This window comes from Rutilus rutilus (genome assembly GCF_951802725.1).
Source record: "Rutilus rutilus genome assembly, chromosome: 24".
Lineage (NCBI taxonomy): Eukaryota > Metazoa > Chordata > Actinopteri > Cypriniformes > Leuciscidae > Rutilus > Rutilus rutilus.
In genome coordinates, this window is record NC_140228.1 from 10090514 (window position 1) to 10107622 (window position 17109).

General features: G+C 39.1%; 1 protein-coding gene across 1 annotated transcript in view; it reads right to left on the bottom strand.

Annotated features, from left to right (window-relative positions):
• Positions 1-450: 450 nt before the first annotated feature.
• The window catches only part of ek1 (eph-like kinase 1), a 61996-nt gene continuing 45337 nt past the window's right edge, over positions 451-17109 (bottom strand). The window contains exons 9-17 of the mRNA XM_084399003.1: positions 15783-15850; positions 15004-15129; positions 14681-14866; positions 9106-9167; positions 7778-7987; positions 5766-5915; positions 4592-4785; positions 3263-3400; positions 451-2359 (exon numbers count right to left, since the gene is read on the bottom strand). Of these exons, the coding sequence (XP_084255129.1) occupies positions 2257-2359; positions 3263-3400; positions 4592-4785; positions 5766-5915; positions 7778-7987; positions 9106-9167; positions 14681-14866; positions 15004-15129; positions 15783-15850 (1237 nt within the window). The 3' untranslated portion in view covers positions 451-2256. The remainder of the gene's footprint in view (positions 2360-3262; positions 3401-4591; positions 4786-5765; positions 5916-7777; positions 7988-9105; positions 9168-14680; positions 14867-15003; positions 15130-15782; positions 15851-17109) is intronic.

Sequence of the window (17109 nt, forward strand, 5' to 3'; positions counted from 1 at the left end):
GCGAGGATGTGTTGGGGGAAGTGAGGTAGCCTATGCCGTAAAGCAGTCGAATTTTGTAGTTCTTTTTGTGCGCGGGTGTTACTACCCGAACCCCGAAGTTTAAAAGTACGATTAAAAACGATACAAACCCCATCAGGCTATGGCAGACGCGTCATTCAACCTATTTTAAGTCGATGTACCATCACAAGCGTTTTGGAAATATATTATGAAGGTTGAAAAGTTACTTAGTGTTGCTTTAAAATGCAGTTTTGATCAATTAAACACAACCTAGCTGAATTATAAGTATTAATTTCTTTCAAAAAATCTTACTGACCAGTAGCGAGGTGTACAGTAGTGGAGATTGTAGAAAATAATGCGTTTCAGGGGATATATCATGAATGAATGAAACTTTTTTTACCCAATTGACAAACTCCACTAAAGTTTCTTAGAATCATACAATAATTTTTTTTTGGAAAATGAGTCTTATGTTTGTTTTTTACTGGAAAACAAGACAAAATGTAAAAATATTAAAAGTAAATGAAGGACTTATGATGACAAAACATAAATATGAACACTGAAACTGAAAGGCATCAAACAGGAAGTAAATCCGTAGACGACAGAACTGAGTAGGCAGTTCTGTCTGATCTGCTGCCATTTTGAATTGTGTATCAGTGAAGAAGAAAAAAAATCCTGAGAATGCTTAGCTTTACCCAACACCATAAAGCTAAATTATCCATTACATTCTACAGCCTCACAATCCTTGTCTGTTCAAAGCTAGAGTTGAAGGTTAAAATAAGAGTTACCACCTTGCCATAATTTACAACTGACAAAAACCTTTACTGTACAAATACAATAACCAACACTGTACAATGTCTTGATTTCTACTGCAATACAATCTTTTCTTCCTCAATCACACCATTTCCAAGTGCAAAACAAAGCACTGCCAAGAAACATGGGGCGAGAAACCAGAAAATGGAGGATGAACTTATTTTTAGAGCACCGGCATCTGTTGCGGACAACTTTTTACATGGGATTGTGAACATGGTGCACGGAATTACATGGAAATTGTATGCTAAAATGTTTAAGCTCCACCATTTTGTTATCAAATGGAAACGTAATCTGAAGCTACCAAGCACTCGGTAACCATCAGAGCGCTACGCTAAAAGGGGTCCAACACAAATACAGGTTCAACAGTCCACCGAGTGCAGCTCCATCAACACCAGGACGATTTAGGGATAAAGTCTCCCTCATTAAATGCTCAACACATATCCTGTCTCCTTCCAACAAAGATGTCCATAACGGCTCACGTTCGTGATGAAATGCATTTAATGAGGCGAAATACTTTAAATATGCAATGAAATTAGAAGAAAAGCCACATCAAATGGAGCGGCTCCACAAAAACGTTTTGAAAAAGTCAGAAAGCTGCTGCCAGTGTGAAGGAAGGACGACATCTGCCCTCTTCATGACATCGTCACGCTGTCCTGTCTCTGGAGCCACAATTACTTTGCATTCCTTAAACGTCTCTCGTTTCTCTGTTGCTGTGCATCGGATGTCAGAACTTGTCAAAAGTGACAAGCGTGGGCTCTCGAAACTCTGGGTTCTCCGCGGTGGCATTGACATATTCCAAAGACACCTGCCTAGGGCTTGACGGGAGCAGACCGGAGTGGCATTCGGGGTCAAGGAGCGGCCCTTCTACGTACCGTTTAAATGCGTGTGTACGCGTGAAAGAGAGATCAGTGCTTCATTGCTTTCTAAATTGCTTTCTTTTCTTTGCTGAATGCTTCTAAACTATTTCCACATACACAAGTCTTCAAGGACATCTCACTGAAGGTTTCCTCATCCTCGCGGTTCACATTGAGTGTCTTATTGAAGTAAATCGTACTGGTATCACTCGCAAAAAAAGATTTACAAGACACAATCGGTGTTTCTTCTCAAGGTCTTTCTTCTGTACAATGAGGAGTGGAGCGTGATGTTCACAGTGCTGTGATGTCACATGGTGTTGATTCTTGTCCTTACTTCACTTGGATCAATAAATATCCACTTTTAAAGTCCACAGTCTTTGAACATCCAGAGTGATCTACTGCCTTAGAAGATTTCTAGATGCTGATCACAAAAGGGAAGGTACCCGCCCATTCTCCTGCAGGGCTGAGGAACTTCAGTGCTGGTAGAGAGATAAGACGGAGTCATTTTGCAGCAAGACGCTTCCATTGTGGCAAGATCGCTCCCAATCTCCTCTTCGGTGGAAGCGGAACAAGTCGAGGGCGTTGAGGTGAGGCGCTATACCTGAACTTGAGTCCCATGCTGTGCCTGAAGACACTGGATACTAGATAGGATCTTTTTCTGATGGCCTGCCAGTGCTATTCCTATCTTATCCAGTTCACTGTGAGAGAAACGAAGAGACAGAAGAATATACCTTAGCTAAGGGTGGCTATGTTTAGAATACACAACGACATTACTCAAATTGATATCTTGCACTCTTAAAAATAAAGGTTCTTTATTGGCATCTATGGTTCCATGAAGAACCTTTATCATCTATGGAAACTTTCCATTACACAAAAGGTTATATACAGTGGGAAATTTTTTTCAATGTTTTTTACACTAAGAAAAAATGGTTCTTTTGAGAACTGTTCTCTGAAAGGTTCTTTGGGGAACCAAAAATGTTTCTTCTATGGTGTCACTACCAAAACCCCAGTTTGGAACTGTGTACATGGAAGCAGAGCACGCATATTGTACTGAACGATACCAATGCATACCACTCAACCTTCCAGTGTGATTACACATAACTACATTGATTTAAAAAAAAAAACATTTTTACATACAATTGAATTAAAATGAATAACAACTTCCAAGTTCCTAGTCAATAACTCGTAATGAGGTCATGTGACAACGTGGTATACTACTGCTGCATACTTATTTTTGATCATACTGCCAAAATGTAAATAATTATACATGAAAACGCAAAACAATTATACTTATTTTTGAGATAACTGGTTGCCAATTTAACATTTAATGTTTAATGAATTAAACATGCAACGCAATGAGGCCATATCACAACATTATAGCAAACTATTGTTTGGAGCATTTAACATTACATTTTGCATACTCTTTTACATAATTCTTAGAAAAGAGTAGGCAATTATGGTGTATATGCATTATGTATACTGTGCACAGTTTGATTCTCAGTATGCAGTAAGCTGATATACCATTGTAAACAGTCTCTTGAAATGCAAGCAAACATCTCATAATAACATAAATGTGAGGTCTATGAGTAGGTGTTGTTTACCTGGAACTGACATACAGAACCGAGTCCAGGGTGACGTAGCCGGCACTACAGAATTGTTCCTTATATTGACCCATTTTAATCAAGTCCAGCCAGTCTTCCACTGTGTTGACCCCCGTGTCAGGAGTTACTGGGTCCTCCCTGTGGATGGAGGAGGAAGTGCAGTTAGAATAACAGCCTTATATACTGTAGCCATGTCATTTCACATCTAGTATGACATATGCCAGAACTGCCTTGAAGAAAGCCTTCTATATTGATCTGTGGTGATGTCTGATGTACACTACAAGTTTAATGTGTTTAAAATGCTCAGTCACCAAGGCTGCATTCATGTGATCAAAAATACAGTAAAAACAGTAATATTGTGAAACATTTGTACAATTTAAAATAACAGTTTTCCATTTAAATATACTTAAAATTACTCCAGTCTTCAGTGTCACATGATCCTTCAGAAATCATTCTAATTTGCTGATTTGTGAGCATTTCAAAAACATTGACCAGTAGTGTATATATCCATTTTTTGGATTAAAATTTCATTTAGATTTCTACAAAATCCATGCTGTTTTATCAGCTAATATTTTTAACAGAAGTGTTGCCATGATGTGAGCATTTATAAAATCACTCACAAACACAAATTACAGTTTCAAGAGTAAGAAACCAGCTTGTTTTATATGTTCGAGTGTGTGTACTTATCAAGCTTATCAGAAGCGTATCATTGCCTGGACATGTAATGTTTTCCAGATCCAGAAGGGAGGAAGATTGCACCAAACCATGTCTCTGTCACTCTCTCCCTCTCTGCTGCATAGCGTCCAATATAGCACACACATTGTGTAGCACCAATATAGCACTAAACCCATTTAATTGAATGGTAGGGACATGGGGCAAGGGCTTCCCAGTGGTTTGTGGGAAAATTCAGTTTGCACATCCGGCTTTAATTGTGGCAAGCACAGTCGAAACAATCCAGTGCCCATCTGCCTCCTATTTGGCAGCCCTCAAAATCCAGCAGAAGGATAGACAAGCAATCAGATATCAGCCAATATCACCTCAAACCCCCCTCTCGACTGAGAGAAACATGCACTGGAAGGAAGAAGTTTGTACAGATGTACATCTGGCTTCAATCTAGATTAGCCGGATATCGGTTTCATTTATTTTGAGCTTATTGGATTTCTGCAAAAAACACCTCCGATTTTATCACACACCTGAGAAACATCATAACACTCTTCATCGTGAGCTATATATATTACACGCCATTTGTGCCGAACAAACCGCTGCACACATCCCAACGGATCAGCTCTATTGAATTTAGATATAATTCGCGGAGGGCATTTGGCTCACCAGATTGCAGAGTTGGCCAGCTGTTTCAGGCTGCTTGGGTTCCGGATCAGCCTGTCCAGGGTGTTGACAATCTGCTCGAATTTGGGCCGATCGCTGCGGTTCTTTTCCCAGCAGTCTAGCATGAGCTGGTGAAGCACCACCGGACAGTCCATTGGAGCCGGTAGCCTGTAGCCTTCATCTATTGCTTTTATCACCTGGAGGGTAGAAGATTCCACATTAAAACTCATACATTTATTAGCAGCGTATACGCTTCATGAATACTGAGCAGATTTATTCATTCGTTTAATGCATTAGCTTTTGTGTGGGGTTAGATTAATTCATTTTTTTACCCATCTGTGACTTGAAGTGAGAATGATATTTCGAGTGAGACCGTCTTTGTTTGTGCAAAGAGGAGCTGTTTAATTTAGTCTCTTTTATGAAATGATACCGCCGTAAGGGAAAGAATAAACCATCCTGATGCAAACATTCGTATTAACTCTTGTCTGGAAGACTGTAACCGTTGAAACGCACCATTGCCTGTTACCATGGCAAAGGAAGGAAGACAGATGGATTTTGTGGTTTACGCAAAATGGAACTTTCGAAATTCCCTTCCCTCGACACAATAAAAGTGCATCCGCTAACAAGCATGCAAATGTTTTCGTGCTCCAGTTTAACATGACGAGTATACAGTCTCGAATCATTCCCAAATGTCTCAATCTCTCTCCCATGCAGCTTCTTTCCAAATCCCAATCAAATCTCTTCCCAAGGTGAAGATAAATAAATGAAAATGGTTTCTGGTGTGGAAAATCTGCCAAGAACTCACTGACACGGATTCAAATTCCCTCTTTTAAAGCGGCCTGTGAATTGAAATCTGGAAATGTTCACCCTCCAGATGCATTTCATCTTTTTACCTTTATTTTTTTATTCTAGTCCCACTGAAGTTCTCTGGCAAAGGTCTTTTATTACAAATCGATGAGGATTGTCACATTAAAAAAAAGCAAAAAAAGCTGGCCAATGGCAATGGTTACAAAAAAATACAAATAAAATCTTATTCAAAAAACCTATAAATATTATAAAGGTATATAAATAATACTCTAAAATAACACTGATGGTTATACCTCCTTGATGTTTCTATTTATTCTAAGACCATTGTGCAATGCAACTGTGGTAACATTTAAATTCAGAATTTACTCACGTCCTGATTGGACATTTCCCAGTATGGTCGTTCCCCATAGGATAACACCTCCCACATGACAATGCCGTAACTCCACACGTCACTGGCTGATGTGAACTTCCTGTAGGTGATGGCCTCACTGGCTGTCCATCGAATGGGAATCTTACCCCCCTTAAAAAAAAAAGCACAAAATCAGAGGTAGGAATTAGCATCGCTACAAATTGCAAAACTATTAAGTGATCACCAGTGACCTACTAGCATTGCTAGCATTAAAATCATGCAGCTTTACAGTAGTGAAGCTATTTTATTTATTAAATTGTAGAACAGCTTAAACATAAGCTGTTTTTTAAATGTAAATATACAATATGGCCGCTGTGGTAAAAGAACACAGTTGCTCAAACAGCAACATTACACACTAAAGAAAGTTACAAATTTTAAAAACCACATTGAGGCTTCTTTAAAAAAAAAATTACTTTCTTTAGTGTGTAAAGTTGCTGTTTGAACATGAAAAAGTTCTGAAAAGTTACAAAAGCACAAAGCCACTCCAAAGGGCACTGTAAGCACTGTTTCTGAACTCCCTGAAACACATAGATTGTAATCTTGAGTTTTCTCCCGAACGTACACGTTACAATATTCCTTATTTAAATAATTCCCGCCCAAGGCATACGTAAAAAAAGGGGGACGAGACCTGGTTGAGTTGCGACAGTAGTGTGTTGAAACTCGTGGTTATGGTAAGGGGAGTGATTTTTCTGAAACACGCTCAAAGCGGTTGACCAATCACAACACACTGGTCCTGCCGACCAATCAGAAAACATTGTGCTTTTCGAAAGAAGGGGCTTCATGGAGACCAGAACTAGACAGGGGTGCATTTCCCGTACAACAACGTAACTCGCTGCTTAACTACCATAGTACAATGCAGTGTTGAAGAAATCAACTAGCTTGACTGTTTCTCGAAACCATATTGTCGCAAATTGGTCGTTCAACCACGGTGGTTAATGATGTCACGCACCTGTTTGAGTAATAACTTCTTTTAATGAATCTGTTTGAGATAGAATAAATACTAGACCATTTGCTATAAATTACAGACATGGCATCTGAGGACTATTTCTCATTTTTCTCAGTTATTTTGCTTTATTTCGATTAAATCATAGGCTCGTTCTTACGTAGTAGAGCACGTTTGCACATGCACACTCTTCAAAAACGATGCTTTAAATATCTTGACAAACTAAAAGACGTAAATAACATTTGTATGTATTCCAAATAAAATAGACAGATTGTACTGAATGTCAACTTGCTTATTTGGCTCAAGATAAGGATTTATTAAGTCCACGTCATGCAAACAAAAAACGATGCTTCTAACCACAGGTCGAGAGCTGTCGTTCCAAACACACGACTTTGCGATGCTGTTTGCGAATGTTCGTTAGAACTATGTTTTCGGGAAACACGACTAGTTGAACTATGATGATAACAAAAGGAACTTGCGACCATAGTTGGGTAACGATGCCTTTGGGAAACGCACCCCAGAGTGTTAAATGTGAGAAAAATAAGGTGTTTTTTGAACATTCAAGCATGAAAACCTATTCTAGTAGACCCAAAATCAAAACTTTGAAAAAAGGGCATAATAGGTTCCCTTTAAAAGATACATTTATTGGTAATTTTGCTCCAGAATGCTGGTCCAAACTTTATTTTTCATTTTATACTGATCTTCCAGCAAAACCATGTACAAATGCATTCATAAGCAGTAACACACACACACAAACACACTGAGTGGATGTTTAGCCATCCATCAGTCTGGATAGCTGCTATGAAAGTCCTGCGTGACCTCATTTCCAGACTACAGGTCAGCAAGAATATATCTCGCAGAGTCTGGTTTTTTGTTTACACAATCAAATTATATTTCTTTAAAAAAAAAAAAAAAAAAGAAAACTAAACCAGTTAACATATCACAACAAAAACATTGCATAGTAAATCCAGTTAAAATGAGACCAGGACCCAGAAGAGCAAACATCCAGAGCAGAAGCATGATCTCTCACCCGTGTAGTATACGCCGCCTCTGGATCGTCCTCCAGCACTCGTGACAGCCCAAAGTCAGACACTTTACACACCAGGTTTCCGTTCACCAGAATGTTCCGTGCCGCCAAATCCCGGTGCACGTAATTCATCTCTGAGAGGTACTGCATCCCCGCGGCTATCCCACGCATCATTCCCACCAGCTGGATCACCGTGAACTGCCCGTCGTGTTTCTGAACAAAATCAAGAGTTCTCATGTCAAAAGCTCATCCCTGTGGCCTTATTTTCTGCCGTGTTCAACCTCTGTGGATCCTGGCACAGTCGGTCAGGTTGGAATTTGTCTCGTGAGTAATTCATAATTCATTGGCTCCCTAATTAAAAGTGTTGCTCACATGTTGCAGGGCATGAGCGATTAACTGCAATGACTGTATAATCATTCAGGCGTTTTATGCGAGCAATGGCAAGCAAGTTACCACAAATTATGATGTTTCATTAAACCCTCTGGCAAGAAAACAAAATGTTTTGATTGTTAACTACTGTTGTATGGTAATATTGGGGCAATAACAGGATGCTGTTGTGTTAGTGCAGTGGTTTTCAAACAGAAATTTGAGAGAAAAAAATGGTACTATATAATAAAAGAGAGAGAGAGAATATTTTTAAATATGTCAATTGACAGAATATTTTGTATCCAATTTGACTTTATGGCTTCATTCATTGCTTTTTAAAGATGGGTATTTAATTTAAACCTAACAATAGTAGGGGTGGAAGAAAATATACACTGCCAACCTAATACAAAGTAAATACTTTCAAAATAATATTTCAATAATTTGCATTGACTTTAGTATAATGATAAAATAAAGCCAATGATTTAATTTCAGAAATAATGTTGGCTAATATATAATATCGTTCTTAACATTTCATATACGCGGAAAACATACATCTGCCTTAATATTATAGGAAGGGATATTTTCATTAACTATTTGCCATCAAAAAGTTGAATAACCCCTGTGGCTATAGTGTCTCCATCAAGCTTCTAAACTAGCTTGACCAGCTTTATCAGAAAGACCATGCTGGTCGACTATCTCCACCAGATAAGATTTGCTCGTGAACATCATGGTGCACCAGCAACACAAACACCAAACCAGCATAAATCATGGTGGTCTAAGCTGGGTAGGAGAAGACATGCTGAGGGACACAAAGAAAAAACAGGCATCGAGAGGTGTGAACACTCGAGTTGTCAAGCCTGATCTGGAAGAGCCAGACGATTGCTTTGTGTTCCTGTGATATTTCACAGCATTTCCTTTGGTGCAAATTGGCCTTCATCATTCGCAGCAAAATAGAGGATGCTCACCTTCAAAAAAGTGTCCAGAGATCCATTTTCCATGTACTCTGTCACTATCATCACAGGCTTACCTAAGGGACAGAAAACAAGGAGACAAAACGGGAAGTGTGAAATACTGCTGAAAATAGAGAGAGTGTCGAAGCGAGAGAAAGACGTTTCATTTTTTTCACGGGCGTGTAAGAAAAGACAGAGGCAGGAAGAGGCTGGCGCTTTGTGTCCTATATTTAATTCATTTCCAAGTTGACAGAGAAAAACATGCAGATAAAGAGAGCGGACACCTCCCCCACTTCCCGAGACTTCACAGACCCTTGTCCCAGCTTTCCTTTGCCTCTACCTGCTGCCTGTTACTCATAGTGACAGCCCCTAATCAAAGCTCTCAATAACAGTCAGGCAGATAATTAGAGCGAGCTGTCCACTGAGAATATCTTTGTCCAGAAATACCTAAAATGGTAATGAGTTCCTTTCGGAGGAAGGATGATGAAGGGGGTGTGGTGGGGGTTCTAGGGAGTGCTGTGATTAATTGCCCTGGGGGTGGTGGTGGAGGGGGGGTTGATGAAAAATAAGAAGGGGTGTAAAGATCTGCTAATGGGAAAAGTGTTCACCTCTCCGCTATGTTGCAGACACAGCTGCAAGAGGCACATATGGGGATCTCGCACCTGCGATGCTCAAAGTGATTAAAAATTCTCCCCTGATTCCACCCGAATAACACACTGTCAATCAGAGAGACCCCCTTCTCGCCTCGCATGCAAAAGAGTGCAGGCTAATCCATCCTGATTATCAGAGATGCTTGATGGATGTTACATACGGCAGAAACGTTCACCTCAGGGCACCAGGCACACATCAACGTGAGAGGACGTTTAACCCTAGAGATGCTCACCATTTATTTGAGAAGCCCTTTATGTTGTGCCTAGCCTAGCGGCTAACAATGTGGACCGGTAACCAAAAGGTTAAACAGTAGGTGATCCTTATGATATTGAGGGAACAATGTAGCCGTAATTTGCTCCATGAGGATTGTTTCTGTAAATTAGTGTAAATTTGAAAAAATATATTTATTTTTGACTTTTTTTTTGCTATAAAATCATAAAATAAAATAAAAATAAATTTAGGTTAATAAGTTAATATGCATGCATTTTCTAAATAAAAACAACTTAAACAAATAAATGAGTAAATACAATTTAAATTTTATTTTTTATTTTTTTTATTTTACTACTTTATTAGTGAGGTCAAAAAGTGATGTTTCTTCTTATTTATTGCACATATTATATGTTATATATTATTATATGTTATATTGTTCCTGTAAATTTACAGGGTATTTTTTTTATTAAATTATTATAATTTTTTTTAGCTTAAAATAATATAAATTAAATAGAATGAAAAAATTACAGAAAATAAAATCATGATGGCCCAGTTAATATGCATGCATTTTCTTATTAAATAAATACATTATCAAAATAACATAATAAAAGTATATTAGCAGCTGTGCTTTAATTATTACGTTACGCTTTAACTATTAGACAGGATATGTTTAATGGAAATGACATGGAAACGTTGCATCAGCTGTTACAGCCATTGCGCTGTGACGTTTGCCCATTTCTAGCTGCGATACACGAAGTAAAAAGAAAATGTGAGTAGAAGACCTCGAGGACAAAGTTAACAAGACATCAGCCCTGTCAATTTCAAGACACAATTTAAGCCTGCAGACTGGATATTTGCGGGTGAGGCTACAAGCAAAGAGTCAATGGTTTCATTATGGCTTTGTAATCTCTACTTCAGCAAAGCACAAAGAAATTGAATCCAATAAAACCCCATTCAGCCTATAACAAGCTATTTATAGCACCAAGGCCTAAGATGTTACTGTTTGTGGTTTCAAGCGAATGGGGCTTGCACTGTATGTCCTCGCTGCCACTGTAATTTAATCACAAACGTATTGGTCACGCCCTTTAGAAATGATGTCACACGATAAGCGTGGTGAAGGATATCCGAACAGATCGCACATTAGCTTATCAACGTGGGACAAATTACTTTGACAGTGAGCTAGTTGGATAACGTGGCTTCCTTGCCTTAACCTACAAACCTTTGGCCAGAAATGAAGACCGCATTCAAACATTAAACACAACATCTCTCCGACATTGCCGATGTTCGCACTATCAGATCAAACTGCCGTGTATTTCCGTACTCTAGCCGTTCAGCTTCTTAAGAAATGGCTGACGGTTCTACTGATAAGTTTGTTAATTAAATAACCCAACTTATCCATGCGCTCACATTTAAGGGTGATTGATGTTGCAGCAGTTTTAGGAGCGCTCCAATTAGACACCCTTCACACACACACACACACACTCAAAAGGCCATGATTAAAACAAGGCAATGAGCATATTACGTCCTGCGGTGGGCCGATCTACTCTAAGCGCCTAACTGCTGTTGAAAGGTTGTAATTATGGTCATTATCACAGGAGCAAGGAATGCATTCAAAGCAATCTGAAAAAGGTGATTTACATTAAAAACCTGCAACTTCAGAATGTACTCTGTACTTTATCTGTAATCACATGCTGTGGGGGCTTTTGATGAGATGACAGCAATTTGTCGTAAAATATCTGAAGATAAAGGAATGTTCCGGTTTAAAACAAGTTAAGCTTAAAAGCACACATTACTCTGAACAAATCAATACATTCAATGATTTAGAAATGACATTCTCTGGTCTATTGTTACCCCTGTTGACGGCACAAAAACTTTTCTTGAGAACTCAGCTGGAATGAACCTGAAAATACAGCCGTGGATAGCGAACGTTATCAGATAGTAGACTGGAGTCTAATCGGATGGTTAGATCCACAATGGGTTTATAATAGAGACGATGACAGCTCTGTGTTTTTGTAAAGATGGGGGATAAAGAACTGAATGGGGCATTAAGGTCTATTCTGATTTCATTCTCTGAGCTGCTGACACATTTGCATCACAAAAAACTCAATCACGGTCTAATTTTTTCCGTCTGAGGTGGTAATGATAGAGCGCCTCTCTGAAAGCAGTGTTACGTGACAGATGCTTTTCATATTACAGCGCAAAACTCTTTGTCTATCTCGCCGTCGCTCCATCAGGCAGCATAAACACTCTTCAGCCTCTTTAATGCATCTCCGCTCGGCTCCATCAGCACCGTGATTAGTCTGTGCGTACGAGGAGGGGGCTGGATTGACAGCTGCTTCTGTAATGCGGTGCGAGGGGTCGCTGACCTCTCCTATCCCCATCCCCTACGCCATCAGGCTGATCTGTGGCCTGTGAAATTACTCCGGCTATCGAATCTCACCCAATCAGTGGTGAAAGAAGACACGTTCGCAAACCGACACGAGCACACACGTGTGTTATATTACTTCAGTGGCAGAAAGAGCAAGATGGAAGATACGTAATCTGATAGTTTCATTGAGCTTCAATCGCTAATAATTAAATACAAGTGTGTTTTTACATGTGTGCGCAGGAAAGGTTCTCATGCAACTCTCCACGGGTAAACTCATACATATTTATGTTTTTATTGTTATTCGATTGTTTTTGAACCAGGATTGTTCTAAATGAAGGAGTGCATGGCTACATACTAGTATGTACATTCCTTACATATATTAGCATAATACATGCCGTTTCAAACAACTTGACCTGTTCAGCCATTTGTAACCATCCTAGATATAATAATAATATATATTTATTATATAATAATACATAAAATTGTATGTGTACATTTAGAGGACTGCAGATGGAGAAGCCAATAAATAATATTCTATCATGAAAACTCTTGGAAGATTTTTAGCATGGTAATGGATATGACAATGGTAATGTATTCTGTCTTGGTGGAATAGATCTGCTATGCTGCTACTGTATTTACCTGTATTTACATCCTGTTTTCGGTTGAAGTCCACAGTAGTCGATTGTCGAGTTCACGCGCGTGATCATAGGTACTAAACCTATGCGCGTGAACTCGACAATCGACTACTGTGGACTTCGACCGAAAACAGGATGTAAATACAGGTATGTGCGCTGGCTGAATAAACATCATTTTTATTAATATCTTTCACATCTACTGCAGTCAGATTCACCCGCGTTCACTCCGAAGGAATCACTCACATGACCTGTGCACTTGTAATGACACATCAAGGATGTTAAGAGCCTAAAAGCAGGTTTAAAACTTGCCCCATTGAAGTCAACAGGGTGCAAATTTTAAAAAGAGGATAACTCGGTGTAGGCAACACCGATTTTTGTCATTGTTCTCTGTACTGACAGCACTCCAAATGTACAAAAAAATTGACCGGAGTTCTCCTTTAACCAGCCATTTAAATGATGAGCAGCAAGCTCATTGGCTGCAGACGCGACATAAACCAATCAGCTTGTGCCAAGTAGTTAACGCTGTGAATATCATGAGTTTGCGTTAAGGACCCATCAGCCTGCGCCATCTAGAGTTTCATGACAGAACTTTGCATATACATTTTTTTTGTTTGTTTGTTTTTAATTGGCCACTCCAGTTTCAACCCCCCTACATACAGAAGTAAAAAAATATAAAAAATAAATACTTTTTATAAATTCCTATTTCTGTGTAAAACTCACTGTGCACCTTTGGACATTCCAAGCCTACAATAATGAAAGTCTTATACTGACATATTTGTTGAATAGAGACTTTCATACCCTCATTATTATGCTCTAACAGCACAGAATTAAAGAAAATTACAGTATTTTTACTTAATAAGATGGGAAAAACTGCTCTCTACTGCCAACATTAATATTAACTATTTGAACCGAATCAAACTAAAGGCCACCATTAGCATTTTGCGCAAGTAAGAGGAACTGGGAGGAAATGTCGAGAGGATTAATGTTAATATTTGTGACATTGAATATTCATGATCCCTCCCAAAACTCACATCCAATTACATGTTTGTATTATCGATATTCATGCAGCTGGCATGAATATGGATGGTCCTTTTGTTACAGCGCCTGCCAGTCTAATCCACAGAGGCTTGAAAGAGGAAAGAGATCTGTAGAGGAAATTACCACTCAATAGTGACCCAAACACCTGTTGCAAGACACTGCTTTTTTTAAACACAGACAATAGGAGCCCTGAAACACACAATAGCGACAGCATTCTCAATAAGATGGCAAATTATAATTAGCATCCTCATTATCAACCGGGAGCAGCGAGCATCAATGTTGGATTCTCAGTAGTGGCAATACAAGCAATCAGAGGTAATACAGCCCTAAAATGCCTTCATGAAACAGACAAAACAGTGAGAATTAATGGCTTCTAATTCATTTATCTTTCTTTAAAAAAATTACGCTATCTCGCCATGATGATGTGTTATCTATGACTTTTTTGAAGACATTATCTCACCAGGCATACTGTCATAGCACATTTGTATTCTGAAGAAGTAGGGCAGGAAAGCACAGATATAAACATTGTCATACATATTTATTCAAATGAATATTCATGATCCATGCTATTTTGTTTTTGTTGAAGATAAGATTGTAAGGTCAATTATCTCTGTGTGGAAAACACAGGGGGTACAAACTATTTCCAGCAATAGACGTTGCATGTGTCAATGTGATTCGAAATGCTTACATCTGGTGACGACTCCCTCCAGTCGAATGATGTTGGGATGGTCGAACTGGCCCATGATGCTGGCCTCACTCAGAAAGTCACGTCTCTGCTGCTCCGAGTATCCGGCTTTCAGACTCTTGATGGCCACCTGGATCTCCCTTTTACTGGGCAGCCTCAGACGCCCACTGCAAACCTCTCCAAACTCACCTAGGAGTCAAACAAAAGCCTGTCAACTAATTGAATTTACACTAAATCCCTTATATCATTTCATTACATTCCCATGGTGAGCTGTTCAGGTGGTTTACACAAGTAGGTCATGTTCTTGAGTCATTCATTTGACTTACCAGCCCCAATAACTCTCTCAATCCGGATGTTGGAAACTTCGATTTCTTTGGCGAAGTCTCGCACCGCCTGGTTTGGGTCCTCGTACGTGTGCGGGTGAATGTACATGCGGGTTTCGGGAAGTTTGACTGCAGTGCAAAATGGTAGGAGTGAGGATAACGGTTGGGTTGTTTTACAGTCACTTTAGTTACCTAGACTGAACCATCCATTTTTCTAAAAGGAGGGGAGTGCCACATTTTCAACCTCATTAAACATTGTCTTTGGCAGGCAGGAAAAGTGTCATTAGAGAAAACACACATTAGGCAACTAGAGCGATCAGAGACATCATTTATCAGCAGATGCATCAGAGACACTGTTCACTAACCAACAATTTCCTGGAAAACATGCACTTTCTTTATCCATCCATCCAGCCAGCCAGAACGAATTATGTTCAACGTCTGACTGGCCAAAAAGACATACAACCCCTATTTTAAGGGTTCTCATCTCTGGTCCTCAAGGTCCATTTTCCTGCAGTTTAACTCCAACCTTGATCAAACGCATTAGCTTGTTCAGGTGTGTTTGATTAGGGTTGGAGCAAATCTCTGCAGGAACGTGGACCTTGAGGGCCAGAGTTTAGAACCCCTGCCCTATTTGATGAGATTTCTTGAACTATTTTCTTTGAATGAAATACATCAGACATCTTAAAAAAAGTTCAGGTTTTCATCATTTGCCGGATATTTTGCTGATTACTCTTAAAAAGATTTGAGTTCTTTTCCAAGACCAAAAAACCTGCATGCATTACCTCGTCCATGCTGAAACTGCATTTTCTCTTCCTCGGGGTCTTGCTTTGCTTTAATATATCCACAGCGCCTGCAACAATAGGATAGCAATAGGATAAGCACAATTAAAACAGGCCGACACAATAGAATACATGCTTTCTCTCACATTAATTCAACCAACCAATTCCCCAAGACAAAAGAAAATGTTGAGAACTGTAGAATCAATTCTACAGCGGCCTGATACAGTCACATATATCATCTTTTAACAGTGTAGTTTAAAAAGAATGTGTCTTTAGAGTCCGGTTTTCCCACCTAGTAAAGATTTCACTGCACTAATCCACTCTTTAGCACTGGGAAAATGCAATCCTCTCACCTCTGACTTTATCATTAACTACATCATTCCTCTCACAGTGGGATCATGAATAAGGAAATGCCCCAGATAATGAATATTCCAATACACTGGGGAGGAAAGGTGGCCAATGTAGGACTGATAATTATGTTCATTATTCATTTAATCCTCTTAGTGACACACGCTCACACATTCCCTTTTCCTGTCATGTCTTTAACAAGAACGTATTGCCAAAAAAGTCATGTCAAAGGCTGTCTAGCCATAGTAATTATACATTATGTTGAAATGTGGAGAATGGCTGCAGAATGTCTAAAGAATGGAACATCTGATGGGGACCAGGTGGAAAAAGCTTTCCTAATGGGTTTCTAGGGGACACTGGCTCAATAATATAGGTGAATATCCACTTATGAATATAAATACATGCTGGAGTCTCTATTGTTCTAGCTGATGACACAATGCAAGGCATTTCTTCTAACTGCAGGAAAAGAAAGCTAAGATGTCAGCAACAGAGAGAGACAGTGTTATGAATTATCACATCAACACTATAATCCAGCTAGAGTTGAAAGCCTTTGGGTGAATACACACAGGATTCTTTCTTGCATCCAAAACCAGCTAGAGTGCAACAGAACTGAACAGATCGCAGGGGTCTTGAGGTGCATTTTTAAAAGTTAATGTTTTAAAAGTTAGACACACAGTTTAACATGACACACCTTTCTAAACAACACAACAATCAATGAGGTATGACACAGTGCTCGTCTGATGTTTGTGTACATAGATAACCTGAATAAAATCTGTGTGATTGCCCCTTAATAAAGCCTATAATTCAGGGATGAGCACCATTCAGAACTGATTTGAGAATGCTTTCTAAATTCCAATTCAATAGCTGAATTTGCATTAAACCACTAAACAGGAAGCATAATGATAATACAATTTTTGATTTAAAGAAATAGACTCAAAAGCCAGACAGATCAATGGATGGATGGATGGATGGATGGATGGAT